Consider the following 18,617-nt stretch of genomic DNA (forward strand, 5'->3'; position numbering starts at 1 on the left):
TAAATATATCCAACTCTAAATCTTATTCTTTATATTCTTCTAAAATCTTTATATTCTTCTAGAATAGCAGACAAAATGTAAGTAGATTCCTGAGATATATGCAAACGACAATAAAATAGCTGCTTGTGTGTAATAAGTGATAGAAATGTTGCTATTGATAATATTTGAAATGAGGTTGGGCAAGCAAAGCATAAGGGTAAAACCAGAATCAGAAATTGATGACATAATTTGTTATTACTCTACTATACTTCCCATTTAATGGAGATGCATGCTACATTACAGAAGAGTGATAAGACAAATGCCTTTTCCTGAGATGCTCACAGAGATTTGTCCCACATGACAAATACTAAGATTTTGGAGCTGGTAATCTTGTTGTCTCTATGACCACTATAAAGTAATCTTGTTGTCCATATGCCCATTATAAAATATTTGAACTAGATGTGAAATTTAACTTTAGAGGTGATAAGTTGTGGTGAAATTCTCACATGCTTTTTAGAGAAAGGTTTGAAGTAAAAAAGCAGAAATGATTGCTGCTCAAAACACAACACAAGGAGCTATGGTATACCCAAATAGATACATAGAAAAAATATGTTTAGAGACAACACACGTGTATTTTCAGGAATGCAGTGCTGGAGTTTATGTTAAAATATAGAATAATCTTACATGCGGGTATGTTTTCTTCTAAGATGAGATCAAGCCTCTGAGTTCCCAGTTTTCACTAGGAAAAAAATAACTCCCTGAGGAACAGCTGGGCTGAGGAACAAAAGAAGAGGCCACATTTAAAAGATGCGATGATGTTAGAAAGTCAGAACTACCAATTCCCCTCTGCTTACTTTACTACTAGGAATAATGTGATTTGGTGTACAGGGTGATAAAATCAAACACACTGTCAGTCAAAGCATCTGACATACTTGCACAGTGAATTTGCTTCATAGTGAGAAATGTTTATGCTATTCTTCCTTGAGGAAAGGGAAGGCTGGAACAACTAAATACATTTAAAGGTTAAGAAGGTTAATGAGAAGAATTTAAATTCCAATCTGCATTCCAATATAGGAGAGGAAGAGGGCTCAAAGTCATTAAATAGATTTTACAGGACTGCAAAATATAATGCAAATAAAGCTGTAAATGAAATGGAATGTAGCAGAAATACAAGATCTTATCTAACATCCTTGCTGCGCACTTTGAGACTGTTACACTTCCAGAACTCTTTTGGGGCTGGATTTTGTACAGAAGGTAAGAAAAAGCAACCTTACAGACGCAAGGCTCAGCTCTGAGCTTTCCAAATTGAAAATGGAAGTACAAAAATCGAGGTTGCTTGGTTTTGGAAACTGAGCTGCTTCTCAGAGGATGCTGGCTGCAGACAAGGACGCTGCTGTTCTCCACGCTGTTAGTGGGAAATGTCATAATAGTAGTTACGTAATCTCATCTCGACTGCAACAAATCCTGGTCGGTCGTCAACGCTGTGGAAAGATGACAAGTATCACTGCATAGGAAGGACAGAACTGTCAAGGTTCATCAGCCTTACAGCCCTCCAAACTCCATCTCAGTGACAGGTCACCTAAAGATGCTCACAATATTTTAAGGCTACAAAAATGACACTACAAAATTAATACCAAGTGACAAATACTACTACAGAGCATCCAGTCCATGGATTTACTACCATGCCTTTTACTTTGTGGTTGGTGAATGTACTAGAAGAAAGAAATGGTAAATCAGCTCCATTTCATTTTCTACTTCATTTCCCTCAGTAATAATCTGGAGAAAATAATATTTGCCATGCAATATCTGCCTTATAATGGGTAGTACCATCACACAGAGTGGTTAGAAGCATGGAGAGGAGCCTACCCACACACCATATGACTGTACCATCTTTCTTTTATATCTGCAATTGTTTCTTTATTTGGAGAACACAATTAAACCAACAACAATCCCTTACAATTTTACATTATATATTGAGATAGTTACTCTTCCTAACCTGAACCTTCTTTTTAAAATTGATTTTCTTTCTAATAATAAAGATATTTTAGTACAAAAAAAGAGAAATCAGCATGCTTTATGATATGTTTGTTAATAATAACAAGAACTGATCCCTTTCACTGTAGAACTACTACAGCATTCCTTGAGTCAAACCAAAAGGCAGGAATTACTTTTTGGTTGCACATTCTTTCTAGAGTATGAGGTTTAATAAAGCTAACAAAGAAGCAAGGTACCTAAAATGAAGTACCAGTGCTCCTTAATGTAGAACTTTTGGACAAATTTATTCTCCAGATGGTGAAATGGAAGAATAAATGATATTACAGTTATTTTGGGTCCTTTCTGGAGACTTTCTACAGTTAAAAGTAACTTCAGCGGAAGAGTTTACAACAATAAATCATAAAAGAGTTTTAATATACTTTTGCAATATACTAATTAAAAAAACAGGAAAGCTTTCTTTTTTTTTCTATATTTCATAATTCTAATTTCTAAATGGTTATGAAACAGAAAAAAAAATGTTTCTGATGTATCAGGTATGACCTGAAAAGATGGTTTGCCTCTCACTGATAAGATGTCAGTGTCGGATCCAATTTGAATATATTGGAGATAAACAGATCAAAACAATTAAATATTGAGAAATAGAACAAACATTTTGGCAATATGAGTTTGAAATTTCAGTAAAGCTAAAGCCTTAGAATTGAAAATTAAACTAATCACAATTCAAAATGAAACAAATATTTGCTTACTTTCAAATATTGTTTTCAAAATGTATTAGACTGACCTTTTTGTGTGTTTATTTTTTATGCTACCCTGTATTTTGTATATAACTGTTCCGGCAAACTCTGTTCTACAAAATTGGCTTTTTGTAGTATACTCTCTAACTCAGATAATTTTCACCTGAAAGTTCAATTGACTTCTGAGCTTGAAGTACAGTTGTAAGCTAAACTCCAGCTGAAAAGATGTATTTTGAAGTAACCCCTACTCACCCCCTTTCTGGCTGTTAATCATGTAAATTAAAATGCACTTCTATCAAAAGAGCATCCCATCACACTCACTTGTATGTCCAACACAATTTCATAAGACTATAGACTTCTGTTGGGCAGACTTCAGGACGTTCCATTCGTTCTCCTCTTTCAATCATCTGTGCAACTTCACCACCTTTCATTCCCTGGAACAGAGTGACCCGAACAGTCATCCAAGTTGCAAATGATTACAGCACACATGATGGCATAAATTGAACAGAGGTCTGGAACTGATTTTTGGGCTATCCTTTGACTCATTTGTTGCAGCAAGTCTTTTTAATTAGGAAAAGATATTGGTTCAAATTTGCTCTGAATTTTTAAATAAAAACCATGGCCAAATAAAACCACTCACCTTATATGGTTTTTGTCCATAAGAGAAAGCTTCCCACATTAAAACCCCAAAGCTCCATACATCACTTTTGCTAGAAAATTTGTAGAAATTCATGCATTCTGGAGCATACCATTTGACCGGCCATTTTCCATGACTTTGTGCCTAAAATATGTCATAACGGAAAGGAAAAAAAGCAGACTAGATACAATGATAAGTAGTAAACAACATCTGAATGCACATAATTAACGTTAACTTAGATCTACACACATTTGCACTAAGTACCATAACATTTCTGATGAAGTTAGCAATAGACAAAATGGATAACAGCTTCTTCAAAAGTGTTACAAAATTTTTCTAATTTTCCACGTTCAAAATAATGCATTGAAATGAAATCTGTGGTGAAAAAAAGCATGGCTAAATGACTTTGAGTCAAGCTTTTAGTGGCGTTTATTTTAAAGTTGCTCTTTAGAATAATTTTTTTCCATTTGGATCTCACAAAGGCTCGGAGACATGTCAGGATGGTTGAAGTGGGTGCTCTATTTGAAAGCACAGTGACTTTCTTGTGGCAAAATGCAGTTTACATAAATTATGCCATAATACTGCTTTATGACCATTCAGCTGTCAAGCTATACCAGCACAGTGCTAGATCTAGTGACAGGACCCTACTGCATCCTGTGGAGTTGTAAAGAAAATCAACTTTGATACTAATTCTTGAGGCCCAGAGACTGGGATTGACAAGGTAGGCTAGGCTACTGGCAGTGATTTAAGATGCCTTTTCTGGCAGCAGTGACTACTGTTCCTACACAGGAAGGTCATCACAAGGGAGCATGGGCTTGCTTCTACTCTGCAGTGTTTCAGGGGTTGGATTATTAGTTTCAAATAGGTGATAAGAGGGAATAAGCAGAAGGAAGAAGTAATTTGAATCGCAAGAGTGATATATCAGGAAAACAAATACAGACATGATAGCAGCCTTTGTCTCCCACCTTTTACATTATTAGATGTTGCAATGATTTTAATCACTTCAGGTGTACAGAGGTCCAAAGAATTTAAAACCCAAATAAACAAATTTTACTTAGGTTAATTTATTATTTAATAATGGCATTCTTTCAAAAATCTCCCCTAATTCTGTTCTTTAAGACAGTGTATTAGTGCTAGCCTACATGCTAGCATACTTGGATATGAGGAGAACTGTTTTGCAACAAAAATATTTTCCCCCATGTATATAAGGTAGTATCTCATTTCCACAATAAGTTTCAATCTTCTAATGACAAGACTATCAAAAGTAAATAAAAGGAGACAACTAAAAGGAGGGACAAGCTTTTTCTTCCCTACATGTCTCTTAATGTTGATCACATATTTTAAATTTGGTAATCTAATATCAGATTATAAAATAATGAATGGTACATAAAATTTCTAATTTTCAACTGCATTTCAACTGAAAATACCCTTATTAAGCTATGATACTACACAATTTTCATGTTGTGCTCAGACCTTACCTTGTAATAATTTTCATCAGCACTAAGAGCTTTAGAAAGTCCAAAGTCACTAATTTTGGCATAATGTTGGGTGACTAACAGCACATTTCTTGCAGCCAGATCCCTATGAACAAAATTATTCTCCTCCAGGTATTTCATCCCCATGGAAACCTGATGCACCAGCTCTGTTATATTCTTCTCTGTGACATGTCTGAAAATTGAAATCGAAAATTTCAATTGAATTTTATAGAGGTCAGTAGTTCATTTTCACGACTTTTCATGGAGTTCAGATACAAATCTTTACTCTAAACTTGTCCACATTACACTGGAAATCTGATTCACTTACATTTAGCTAAGCTTCAATTTGAAATGGCAATCTAGGCTCTTGTCCTGGGAAGATGATGTGTGATCACATCAATAAAGAGAAGTTGAAGGATATGAGAAAAGTCTTTCATTTATTCAAAATACTTTATTTTGGCAGAAATATTTGACAGTTTGGAGACATGTTCCAGTGAAGAATAACTACAATCATTAATTATTACATCAACAACATATCAATTATAATTGTCCTTAAAGAAAAAAATAAAAGAAAGGAACTTTTCCATTCCTATGGAATGGAGTCAAAGTTTACATACCTATTTTTTTGCAAAAATTTGTTCAATGGCCCAAGTTCAGCCATTTCCATTACTAACATCCAGGCCTCAGCTTCACATATACCTATCATTCGGACAATATATGGGTTATCCAGTTGCTGCATTACATTTGCTTCTCTCAGTAACTCATCCTTTATGGCTGGATCATTACTCTCATTCTTCAGAATTTTTACAGCAACAGGCTTGGCACCCCTGCAAAAGAGAATCCAGTTCTGGAACTAGTTGCTGAAAAATCTGTGCACCAATGCACACAGTCTTCAATAGATATTTCCATTCACATAATACAAATTGTGACAAAAGACAGAATTGACACTCAGAGAAGAAAAAACCAGCCATAACAGGAACATCTCTCTATCAAATGCTCAGAAGACAGCTAAGCAAAAGAGTGAGAATGAAAAGAACCTGAGAAAATTACAGATTGTCATAACAATGCCTAAAGAAGCCTGAAAAAAAAAATACTGGACAAAATTTTCTTGTCCACTCTGTCTAGGATAGCATAAAGCTCTTCTGGCAAGAAAAGCTATAAAGAGCTTTCTAAGCACTGGGGTGTTTAGAGGGGTGAGACTGGAACATGCAGCACTGCCAGGTACCAAGGCAGGGCTCTGAAACCCTGAGAATTTAAGCCTGCTTCTGCAACCTTCCATTCATACAGCAAACTGACAGAGTGACTGATGAGATCAACATAGCTCAAGTGTGAAACACGATTAAAATATACACAAGTTGAGACCAGAGCCCTTCAAATTCCTACATCCTCTATTGGAAAAATAGAAATACTTTCTGCCTCTGAAGACGTCAGTTAAAGAAATGCCTCCAACTTCAAGAGATGAGAGTGTGTACATAATCAGTCCATGCACATATAGCATACTGACAACATTTCACAATGAAAATGCATGAAAAGTCAAGTATAAACGGGGTCTGTTCCTACTGAAATGACGTGATGGAAAATGTCACAACATGTTCTGTCGTCTTGAAAATCAACATTCCAGCTTCAGGAAACTAGTATTTATCACACTTCAGGTAAAACTCTCTTTGCTATAGTTAAACTGTCCATGGCATTCTCCATGTTTTCTGACACAGATGCTGTGCAGATGGGAAATACTGTGTAGCATTAGTACTTTTGCAAACTGTGCAGCAAGGCAGTGGGATTCCTACTCTACTAACCCCATCAGGGGAGAAAATAGTCATAAACAGTACTTTCCCACTTCACTACAAAAATGAGTGCCTAAGTGTACATACAAGGAGAGAAACTGGTGAATTTAGCTCAAATTAGTTACAGTCTGTCACCCCAAATGACACACAAAAATAACTGCTACTCAAAAAGGTAAACGCTAGAGCTTTTACATATTGGATTCCATGCAAACAGAAGGCAACACTCACTTTTTCATCTTATAGAACCCTTTCTTTACAGTACCAAAGTTGCCAGAGCCAAGTTCACCTTCCTCCAAAGTCAACAACTTCCTGTCAAGAGTGACATTTTTTGGTTTAATTTCATCTGGATCGGCATATGGACTTTCATAGACCTCGGTATCCATGGGTAAGGCCTCTCTCTGATCACCTGTAGTTCAAACAATGAAAAAATTAGATATGATTTCAGACATTTTTGCTGACACAGCTAATATATTCACCTTTTCTATGTTCAAGACCATCAGTGTGTGTGACTTGCAAGTGCGTTATAAAGAAACCGTATGCAAAATAAATATCTATATCTACATGCATCTATATGCATTTTAGAGCAGACCAAAAGGCAGTGGCCTCCCCCTGGTGATGTGCTGTAACTATTGAACGTTTGTGCAGGGTGAAACCAGGAGGTTCCTTGACAAAAGGAGGGTTAAAGTTTGGCCCTTCTCCTTGGTACTTCCCATTAGTTACCTCACACAATTCTTCACTCAGAATGCTGCCTTATATGTACTTCATTCTTAGGCATCCAACTTGTGACTGTCAAGTAACTGCACTGTGGATTGGCACTGTGGATGCAAGAGGGCACAATTCTTTTTGTGACATGTAAGGATTTAGTTTTTAGAGTCCAGGAAATAATACTCCAATTCAAAATGGGAAAAGGGGTTTCTGCTAAATGATTTTTGTTGTAGATGGTGACATCTGGTATCTTCAGCTACCAGGCTTCAGTTACAATAGTGGCTATGCCAATGCATAACAGAATGAGAAATATATGCAAGAAAAAAGAAATAAGGATTGAGAAAGAGCTCTGCCATAAGGAAGAAAATTGCATTAATGATATATATTACTCTGCCTACCTCTTTCAGCTCCTGCAAGACCTCTGTTCCTTTGCAACACATATGGATTAAAAGGTGCTTCTTCTGGTGGGTGGCCAATAGTTGACTGAAGCTGTAGCACACAAATACATTTTTTCTGTTTAACAATGCTTAGGTAAGTTAAAAGCACTTTCCCCCACTCAAGAATTTTGGCACAATGTTTGCAAGAGACACACAGGTGAGAATCAGAAAGAAAGGGATCCAAAAGAGGTTATTTCATTCTGGAGGTTATTGTTGGAGCAGGCCAAAAGTACAAAAAGATATTACAAATATTTCAGAGCATTAGATAAGAGAGAATTAACTGTAGTGGGTCATGCACAAATCTTATTCTGCAGATATTAAATTTACATGCTCTTTTCAAATTTGCCATGTAACACAAGTACTCAGAAGGATTTCTCTTTAATCTGTTCTTCCTCCTTCTTCAAGTTATTTCTCCCACTATCTAGGCCATAGAGAAATTACTTGCACAAATGAAAACAAAAAACAATTTCTTGTTTCTCTTGTGGATATTACAGAGGGGCTCTATTTTAAAGAAGTGGAAACAACTGTAGTAAAAAGTTATTACTTTAATAGGCTTGTGTAACATCGGGGACAAACATCATGAACCAGATATTAGGCTTGTCTCTCTGCTCTGAGGAGGGAAAAGATTAGTTAATTAAACATCTGGTTCAAATACAATTCCTCTGCCTTTACTCTTGACAGAGAAATAATATGGTGTACACAAACCATCTCACCCATTGTGTCTTCTGGAGCTCCTTACCTGGCACAATAAAGTATAGATGAGAGAAAAAAATAATCTGGTCACTTCTGTTTGTGAGCTGTTGGGAACATGGAATTACAGAATCTATTTCTGCAGCTTAGTTTCTTTTCAAGCAAAGAGAAACAAAGCTCTAGCAGAAGCTGTCCCTGACCACGCCAAAGGGATTGTAACAAAATAACCTTTAAGGTCCTTTCCAACACAAACTGTTCTATGATTCTGTGAAGTTTCCTATAGTCAGCATCCTATAGGATGTAATAGAAGTTTTATCATTTGAAAACTGCATTTAGTAGGGGAAACACCTGACCTGGGAACTACCCACTTTGAAATAATTTTGAAGTTATCTGCCCAATTTGATGAAATAGAAAAGGCTTCACTACATAGATTTTACTGCAAACCACGTGTAGGAAGCGAGTTTTCAGCAATATTCTGTCCTAGTATTATGAGCACATTGACATCAGGCACATTAAGGGTAATATTTCTGACTTGGAACAGTGTTAAAAGGCCATTTGCTGTCAAGGCAAGCCACAAAACCCCAAGACAGTTCTGGGATATGTCAAGGAACAAACTGAGTGATCTACCATTCTCAAGGCAAATGAAGGTATAAAACAAGATCCTTAGCTCTAGTTTTGTTTTTCTAGACTGATTCACCCTGACAGCTTTCAAAGACTTGTGTCACTCTATTTCACACAAGCAATTCACTAGCCCCAAACCCCTATTAAGACTAGAAGTCAATTGGCGTACTTTGAACTGGCCAAATGTAATTAATGTACACCAAATATTGCACACCTTAAGAATCCATACACCAGTGCAGAACAGATGGTAAAAACATAGCTCTGTCCACGACATAGCTGAGTCCTCAAATTAGACACACGAGATATTACTTTTCTTTGCAATTCAAGAACAAAAACAAAAACAAAACCAAAAACAAACAAAAAAACCACAAAAAAAATCCAAAAGGATCGTATGCACCTGCTCTGCATTAAAAAAAAAAAAATGCATCACTTCCATTCTTGTAAATAAAGCTCTGCAGCTGTGAACTGAAAAACACACAGTGACACCAGATATAACAAAGTTGGTTTGCTTTCTCAGAGAGCTGCTCATGTTTAAGAAGAATCATAGTGTCTTATTTATCATTACTTAGCTTGATTAATACATATAGAATTATTTCTAATTGTTGCAGATTGATTAAATAAATATGGCTTCTATGTTAATATTCCTACTTTCCTTTTTATTTAAATATCATTTAAATGCAGAGTCCTTTCTGCCTTATCCTTTTAAAACAGCAAGTACAATTCTGCAGATCTTTTTTGGACAAAAGGATTTTTGTCTTAATACATCTAAGGTATAGGATAACTGATTACTTCTTGTATTCTTACAAGAAACAGAGAATGGGAGAGATGACCATGGATTTATTCAACCAATAAAAAGGACTACAAGAAAAAAGTCCTCTAAAGGAGCCTTTTAAAAATGTGACATATGAATGAAATGGCTCCAAATACTCTAAATCTGACTTTTACAGTGACCATTATAGTTTTACAGTAAATAGCATAGTAAGATTTTCATGAAGGCAAGTTGTACAGCAAGTGCAATATTCTTTCAGGTTAATAAATTTGGTTTGAAAAAAAGGCATAGAGTCATCTTGTTTTATTAAAAACTAATGGCTAAATACTGCACGACAAACATCTCATTAGCCATGAGAGGAGAGGAGCTTTGGCCACGGCATCTCAGTTGCCACGAGGTGGCAGGATTTCACTTAAATTGTCCAAATTGACAATTTTACACTGGTAAAAACAGACTGAAAATTTTTTGCTCTGGATCTGAAAGTGTAATGCAAATAGTGCATTTGTGAAAAAAAAAATCCCAAAAGTGAGTAAATATAACATAAAAAATAAAATAAATATGTTTTTTATGGTTTACTGTCTGAAAGTTTTTGACATAGAAGTAATTGTGTAATTAACCAGATCTAAAGTAAACTGTGCTTATTTGGGTTAATGAATAGTAAATCTTTGAATAGTTCAGAGCACAACTTTCGTCTAGAGTCTAAAGTCTGGCAGTATGGTGTGGGTCTGAGTAGTCCAGGTAAAGTACATGTAAATGGTGATCAAATCAGGTTTCTGAAATTATTTTCCTAAATGTTTGGTTTTACTCTGCCAATATGCTTTAGTCTCTACTCTTGTATGTTGTCCAGAAGGCAGGAAATAGGTATTTGACAGCAGAAAGTGACCAGAGCAAGACACAGGTTTTACCAGGTTAACAGACAGCAGTGCGACCAAAAACATGTCTACAGAGTTTAGACCCCACACCCATTTTTCTGAATCAACCCAAAATGTGTAATAGTTTGGCATTGTATTTCAGATGGTTGAGAGCCGATTGTGAGACTGTGTCTCTATTTGTCTATGACAAACACACATTGAAAAAGAGGCATGGGTCCTGTAGCTGACAACTGCTGTTGGTACTTCAGCATAAAAAAGAAGTGAAACTCTAGGAAAATAATATTTGTTATTTATCTGGTTTATAAAATACAGTATATACCAAACACAGCTTTTCACTCTGAACAGTAGCATACCTCTAGGGCTTTTCATGCCTGCTCATTTTTGTTGAAGAGCCACTGGAAATAAATCAATAAACATACAGACTTATGGATTGAATAGGGGCATACATATTATTCTCAGTATGCAAACAAACTCACAGCTGCATGCTTCAGAACTACATCAATTACTGGACAGCACCATTTTCTGGCCATGCAAAAGCATTTTCACTAGCACAGGGCAGGGCTCCCCTTGGCTCCCTGGCATCTTGCCAATTTTCCCATTCTGCTTGGTCTTGTGACATCTTATACTTGCCTAAATGTTAGTGAATGCATAAGAAGATTTGTGCGCATAAGTTGTGTAAGTATGTATTTTGTTGTTTTTATTGTTCCCTAAATGTGTTCAGTAATAGCATAATTGTGTAAACAAGACAATTTTCTGATTAGACAGGAAAGTAGAAATATAATTTTGTTCTGAGTGGTTTTGAAAAACTATTTTATCACATTTCATTTGCAGAAATATTGAGATCTGCATTATTTTGGTATGCCAGAAATAAAACAAAAGAGTCCCTCTATTTTTAAAACCCCTTCAAACCCATTGCTTCAGTTATAAAATCAAAGCCCATAATTATGCAGATTATTAGGATAGATGCAGAAACTTACAAAATCTTAACAATCTAATTGTTAGTAGTCAAGACAGCAAGCGAAAAGAGGGAAGAAGAGAGTGAAATTAGTCATTTAAGTATTTTTAGCTCAGTCAAAAACCTAAAAAAAGTATATGAGGCACCTTTTTGCTGCCAGCCTTTGGGAAGGTGTACGATTTGAGTCTTGAGATAATTCCACCTCCTGCCCAACTCTAGAAACCACAATGTCAAAGAGGAACAGTAAATGTGTCATGAAAATAGCTAAAGGTATTTCACAAAACAAAAACACTCTAAAATAAGAAAACACTCCCAAACTTTCTGTTGCTTGTGCCTTCAAGTACACACATATGACGCATCAAAAAAACGTAGTACAGGAAATCTTAGTACTAAATTTTATTTCGTCTATATTACTGTCAAACCATCCTGAATCTGTAGACATACCTTAAGGCAGTTTTTAAATTCAAATTCACTACCCTTTGTTCAGATCTTTATTTATAGAGTATGTTGTAAGTTTCTCCTGCCTCTGTCACTGAACTTTAGTCCCCCTCCCCCAACCCCCAAGTGTATTTAGAAACGAGTGGATAGCTTTCATGTCTGGAAGTGTGACTAATGTATCAAGCAAAATTTGAAGCACACCTTGGTCATACAACAGTGTGATTAATAAAGCAGAAAGCATGCTAGGTAATATTAATTCCAAACAAAAAGGAACAGGCTTTACATTTTACACACACACTTATGTTCTGTGTAGAGGTGCCTTTAAAGGATATGCAAATATATTTTACAAGAACACATTAACTTAATTATATGTGACAAATTAGCATTTTTAGGGGTCACTGAAAGATCATACATGACTGTTAAAAACTGAGATGGAGCACTTATTGTTCAAACATTTAGTCTGATGCTGAGGCTAAAACAACAATCTGAACCACATTCTCAGTCACTTTAAACAGCCTTTGAACTTAGATATTCTGAACTTTTTAATAAGAAGCCCATTTGGACTTCTTATTTTCTGAAAAGGTATATTTTTTAATTGATAGGATTGATATATTCCCTAGTTTTCTTTTAAAATAAAATGTCTGATTTCATATTAAAAAGGTGTCTTTTGTTTCAAGACACCAAGGACAGCCATGTGGTCCCTATTGCTGCTGGAGAAACAGAAATATTTTTGATGCTTGACATTCTTCATAGCTGTGATGCATAAAAATTCAGTATACTGCATATTAGAAAAGGTTACGGAGTCAGCTATTTTCTTTTACTTCATGAAATTTTCTTTCCATATTGGGAATAAATGAAACCTGAAGTACTACTTAGTTACAGTTTTGCAATAGATAAATTCTCTAAGAGGTCAAGGGCTCCTTTGCACAAGCTGAGCATGGTTCTCAGTATACTTTTTCAACAAGAGTATCTCCCAGCACTTGGGAAAGCAACCACCTGTAGTTATGGTAATACTGCTTAACTCACATATTTTTATTAGGCCTACAAATGCATGTTGAGATGAATACCTCATGAAGCACAGCAACTAGTTACAGTTCAGCTGTACTCATAAAGTTTAGATCTCTTATTACCACCTAAAAGACTGTGACTAAACAAAATACTGAGAAAGGTTAAGAGGAGAATTTGGGAAATGGCCAGAATTTGGCAGTTTCACTATAATGTCATCAGCTGGAGAACTGAACTAAAGACTCATCTCAAAAGTTCCTCTGCTGGTTTAAATGTATATTGGGATGAAATTGATTGAAGGGAGAAAAAAGTAATTTGCAAAATGAAAGGGGTCAAAATCACCCTAAATCTAGCCATGGAGCCTCATGTGAAAGGCAAGAAACATCCCAGTCCATGCATGTTCTGGGAGAAGCAAGAAGAAGCATCTCTCCATATTCTGCATGGAAATTATCTTCAATACAGACATTTAGCATAAAGTCCTTTCTTTTGCAGAGGAAGCATATTAGTAGCACTAAAAAGGAGATGTCCATATTACATTAAACTTAAGCATTTTGTTACTCCAAATTTGTCCATGGAACAACAGCAAATATTAGACAAATCTGATGTAGATTTATGTCCCTGATGTAAATTTTACTCCAAGCTCTTATAACCAGCATTTTACAGATAAATCATTTGGACAGTCTGCCTTGCATATCATCCAGCAGTTGTTTCTACATTTCATTCATGTACCTTCTTAAATTCAAAATAACTTCAGATTTGGGCATTCTATTCCACTAAGACTTTGGAATAGCATCACTGTATTTTGGGCTGCAATATATAAATGAAAAAGATTTTGAAAAATTGGTCTGGATGGGAGCACTAGTATTAGACTGTTTGCTTAGAAATGGCCATTGTGTTTTGTTCCTCTACTTTCTCTCTTTTGCTTCTTTATTATAATTCTTTCTCACAAGTCATGATCATCCCTGTTGTCTTGCTCTGGATTATCTCCTGCCAGACAACATTCTTCTGTGCAGTGTCAAAAACAGGTGAAAGTCTTTCAGATGAGACCCTGCCAGACTCGAACAAGATGGAAACACATTGATGGTTCCCTTTCCTCTACCAGCATGGTGGTTGCTCATTCTTGTTCCCATCCTGATTCACTGCAGGCATAACATCCTCTGAAAAGCTGTGTCTGCTTGCTATTCTGTGATTAATATATGATTATTAAAAGTGCAGTATCTTTCACTAGTTTCTACCGAGCCTCACCCTTTTTATTTTTTTCCAGGACATTTCCCTAATTCATCACAATTATTTTTATACCCAATTCAAAAATTTACTATTCCAACTTACATACTTTGGCAATAATTTTCACAGATAAAAAGCCCCATGCAGTATACTAGAAATTTCAGAAACTCCTAAATGTTAATTATCATGATGTAAATAATATGAGATAGATTGCACATCTTCCACATAAGATTCTGTTTGTATTGTGTATGTTGGTGATTGTATTCCTTCTCTTCTAGCTGGTTTTATTTTTGATTTTATGTAATCTGAATAATTGTATTTCAGGCATATTAAAAATCTTCATGAGTTACTGCTTTTGCACACAAGTATTAATGCGTGAGAACCTGGAAATATTAAGTGAAATCTTTGAGCTCCATAAGCAGTATTAGTTATTTAAATTTTTCCATTTTCTATATTTATATAACAAGAAAGTAATTTAGCATGCTCATTTTTAAAAAGTCCCAAAGAAAACACAAAATTCAGATTTCAATTTTGAGAAATTCAAAATATCAAATATAGTGAAGATCAAAACAATGTTTAGTACACTCTTTGCAAAATATGCACTTTTACTTAGCTTTGGTGACTTTCTTTTTAGCTATAATGACAATTCTTAAACAGTAGAAGTTAAATTTACACTTATATTGTGAATTTTTCTGTGGATATTATGAAACGTACACAGTATCATCACACTGAACGTGCCTGCCCTATCTCTACAACTGCATGTATACCAGATGATACACATGTGGTCTTGTGAGCTTAAACTTCATGGACATTCTTGTAAATGGCACAGATCCAAACCTCAAGGCAGTATTTTTATATTTAATTATTTTAATTAAAATATTATTATTAATAATAAGTAATAGATTTTAAAATATTTTAAATTAAAAAGGGACTGACTTTGGTTGCTTAATTTCCAATTCTTTATAAAGGTACATGATTTTCAGAAGTGAAGATATGAGAGTAGCTGCTCACAGGCCTGCTAGGAGTCAATTTTATTGAAATAGAGGTAATTGCTTAATTGAATAAACTTTTTTTCTATAATATGGGACTGCATCAATATAATGATCTAAATGATCAAGTTATGCAGGGAAATGACTGAAATTAACTCCCTATTTCAGATGAAATCAACTACCTTGAACAAGACAGTATTATGTGATTCTGTGGATGTATCACACCTCAGATGGCTTTTGCAGTCAGTGGACTTTGAGAACTTAGGTAATTATAGTAACAGGTGGACTTGCTCCCCCTTCATGGAGTGGATGAAAGAATCACCCCTAAAGCAGTGCATAAGAAATGAAACGCTTGTGCAAAGTCTGATGTTAACTGCACAGAACAAATATGAAAATAAATTGAATTTCCATTTCCGCTTCAGTCAGCAGATTCTCAAAGTGAACAATGCAAGCAATGTGGTATCTTCTCCCCCGAGTGTTGATACAACATTATAGAATATGACCATCAATGAGGCATCTTGCCTATGGAAAATACTGTTTTATCACATACATTATATGTGTAAAAGAGGTTCACAAAATTAAATTATGATTAGCACACCCAAAACACTGATGAAAGCAATACCATGATAGCATATATTTTAAGTTTCTTTTCAAATCACTGTTTATAACCCAAGAAAAATAAACTAACAGATTAAATAATACCCAAGAATTAGAATTCCCAGAACAGTATGGGACTGTAATCCTCCTCAAATGAATGCTATTGCTATACCACCACATTCACTTACCTTAGGAAGCGTTCCAGAAGAAGGATGAGTATTAAAACCAAGATTATCTGCAAAAGAATCAAATGTAAAATGATACCGAGCAAGGTGAGAAATTTGTGTAAGAACACACAATTTTACAGAGGGAACCAACTGTGCAGTTTTTAGATCACATTACAGTGTTTCTCTTGGACTATCTTCTTTGCTTTTGTCTCTTATGTGCAGCAGACTCTGGTACTTCTGGCCACAGAGACAAAAGTAAGTGCAGAGCCTAAATGATTCAAAGGAGAAAGAAAATAATGGTGGAAAAAAAGCATGTAGTGATTCAAAGGATGGAAAAAATAAAAACTTCAGGTATGGACTTGATGATCTTAGTGTCTTTTCTAACCTAAATGGTTCTATGATTATATTTTATTATTCTATATCCTCTCACCATGGCACTGGCATCCAGTTAGAATTAAAGAAAGTGGCCTTAGAGAGAGAAAACCAGCTCTGGAAGAGCACAAGTTGGACATAGATCAGTCAGATGCATCTCTTTTCTCTTTTCAGACAGGGCAAGAGGGAGGACAACATCTCTTCAGTGTGACATGACATTAAAGAAGAAACAGGATAAAAATCACACTGACACTTTCCCTCACCTCTTCTCCTTTCCCACAAGTTATCAAGGAATACCTCTCTGACCCCATTTTCAGTGTTGGGTGCAGCCAGTGCCTTGTTCTGCCCTGCTCCCCCCAGCACGGGAACTCACCTGCTGGGTGCACAACTCACTGCACCCATCCTAATTCCTGCAGCAGCACTGCTGCTGTGCCTGCTTCAGCTTGGAGTAAGGACCACTGGAGCAGAGCTGGGAAGATCACCTTGTTCATGTTTGTGGTCCAAGTAACACACACTGCCACTTTGAGCAGCAAAGCACATTTCTGATCTAACAATAATTTAGACCCAGCAGTAATTTGCTTTGGTAGCCCTAAGCTACAGGATCTGCCTCCATCATGCACAGTCTGGCAGATATTACCTTATTTGAAAATGTGGAAAATCTGCACCCACCTATATGACAAGTCGAAAAAATTCACACATTTTTATCATAATTATCATGTCTTTTAACACATATAAAAATAATAGGAATAACTCACCATTTTCTGAGCAATGTTGTGGACAAGGAATGGTAAGAACCCTTAATAATCCATCTGGTTTGTATGAATAATGCTCAACTAACTAGCAGAATGAGAGAGGAGGGAAAAAAAGAAATAATGAAAGAAAAAGATATGAAAATATGAGGGTGGTATCATTAAATATATTGTCTCTTTAGAAATCTGTGCATACGTACAATAGTTGATATATATTACAACAAATGAGCTTGGAATACAGCAGATCTTTACTGCACATGTTCTTTATTTCTATTTAGCAGGGGCGCATGTTTCTGAAGTAACCTTGTGGATAAATGTGCAACGTGATCCAGGAATGGGATTTATAAGGCAGAGTATTCCCCACCCCCGGTTCTGCTACTAAACACCTTTGCAGCTCTGAGCAAAAAACTTATTTCTATGTCTCTGAATTCCCACTTTCTCTCTCTTTTTTTTTCATTTTTGGAGATAATTACAGTGCAAGAATTGCCCTAATATGTAATGCTTTCTGTGGACCTCAGAATTGCAATGGGATGTGCACAGTTAATAAAAGTACCACCAGCAGTTGTGGCTATATGTACTCCTGGATTGTCCTCTCCACATCATTTTTTACAGGTTTGTTACTGCTATTTTCCATTTGGGTATAAAAGAGAAGGTCTGTGAGTGTAAGAGTTGCAGACATGTTCACAAAAAATTTAAGATAGCAGAGCTGCTTTTAAAATTCCAGTGCCATCAGGAAAGAAATACAAAAATTCTAAGAATTAATATATGCAAGCGTAGATTCATATTTTAGATCTGTGACTCACGTAACTAATTTTAATAGATTTTTAAACAAGAGGACATAAGACATTTCTGCAGGGATTTCAATTCCCTTAGTAATTTCAATTTACACAGTCATTTCACCAGTATTCAGTTTTAGTATCTACTATGGCATAGTCAGCTATGGACTTCTTCATTGCTTAATCTTTACCAGAGTTCAGACATATTTTGGTGGTAAGCCTCAGCAAGCCATGCTTTAACAGACTTAAAGGTAGAGAATTTCAAAGCTTAAGACTGCATTATGTGGATATGCTGGTTGCCATCATAAAGGACATTAGCAAAAGACTAAACCAAGCATATCCATTATTTAAAATGGCTACTTGCAAATACGAACAGACTTTCATTCTAGACAATGTTCAGCTAATAATATAATAATTAATAATAATCACAGTTTTGAACTCGGCCAAGCTGCAACTTCACATTTAAAAATGATTAAACTCTCTACACTAACATAGCTTTCTACATTAACATGTATTTTCTTCATGTACAGAAACCACACAATGTTGGAAACATATGACAAACAACCTCTCAAAACATGTTGGTTTTAGCCAAAGACTATTGTCACAAGGCAAAATAAAACAACATTGGTCAGTTGGTCAGTTATATG

The 18,617-nt window shown here is 35.6% G+C and overlaps 1 protein-coding gene across 4 annotated transcripts in view; it reads right to left on the minus strand.

The window, feature by feature from the left end:
* Positions 1–960: 960 nt before the first annotated feature.
* Positions 961–18,617, minus strand: part of SYK (spleen associated tyrosine kinase) — a 47,056-nt gene continuing 29,399 nt past the window's right edge. For 3 of the 4 annotated variants that reach the window (XM_068177467.1, XM_068177468.1, XM_068177469.1), the window contains exons 5-14: positions 17,201–17,282; positions 16,095–16,141; positions 11,800–11,868; positions 7,708–7,798; positions 6,833–7,010; positions 5,438–5,647; positions 4,824–5,013; positions 3,349–3,489; positions 3,030–3,142; positions 961–1,460 (exon numbers count right to left, since the gene is read on the minus strand). In XM_068177467.1, coding sequence (XP_068033568.1) covers positions 1,388–1,460; positions 3,030–3,142; positions 3,349–3,489; positions 4,824–5,013; positions 5,438–5,647; positions 6,833–7,010; positions 7,708–7,798; positions 11,800–11,868; positions 16,095–16,141; positions 17,201–17,282 — 1,194 coding nt within the window. In that variant the 3' untranslated portion in view covers positions 961–1,387. The remainder of the gene's footprint in view (positions 1,461–3,029; positions 3,143–3,348; positions 3,490–4,823; positions 5,014–5,437; positions 5,648–6,832; positions 7,011–7,707; positions 7,799–11,799; positions 11,869–16,094; positions 16,142–17,200; positions 17,283–18,617) is intronic. The other variant, XM_068177470.1, reaches the window with a different exon arrangement.

This window comes from Anomalospiza imberbis, chromosome Z (genome assembly GCF_031753505.1).
Source record: "Anomalospiza imberbis isolate Cuckoo-Finch-1a 21T00152 chromosome Z, ASM3175350v1, whole genome shotgun sequence".
Lineage (NCBI taxonomy): Eukaryota > Metazoa > Chordata > Aves > Passeriformes > Viduidae > Anomalospiza > Anomalospiza imberbis.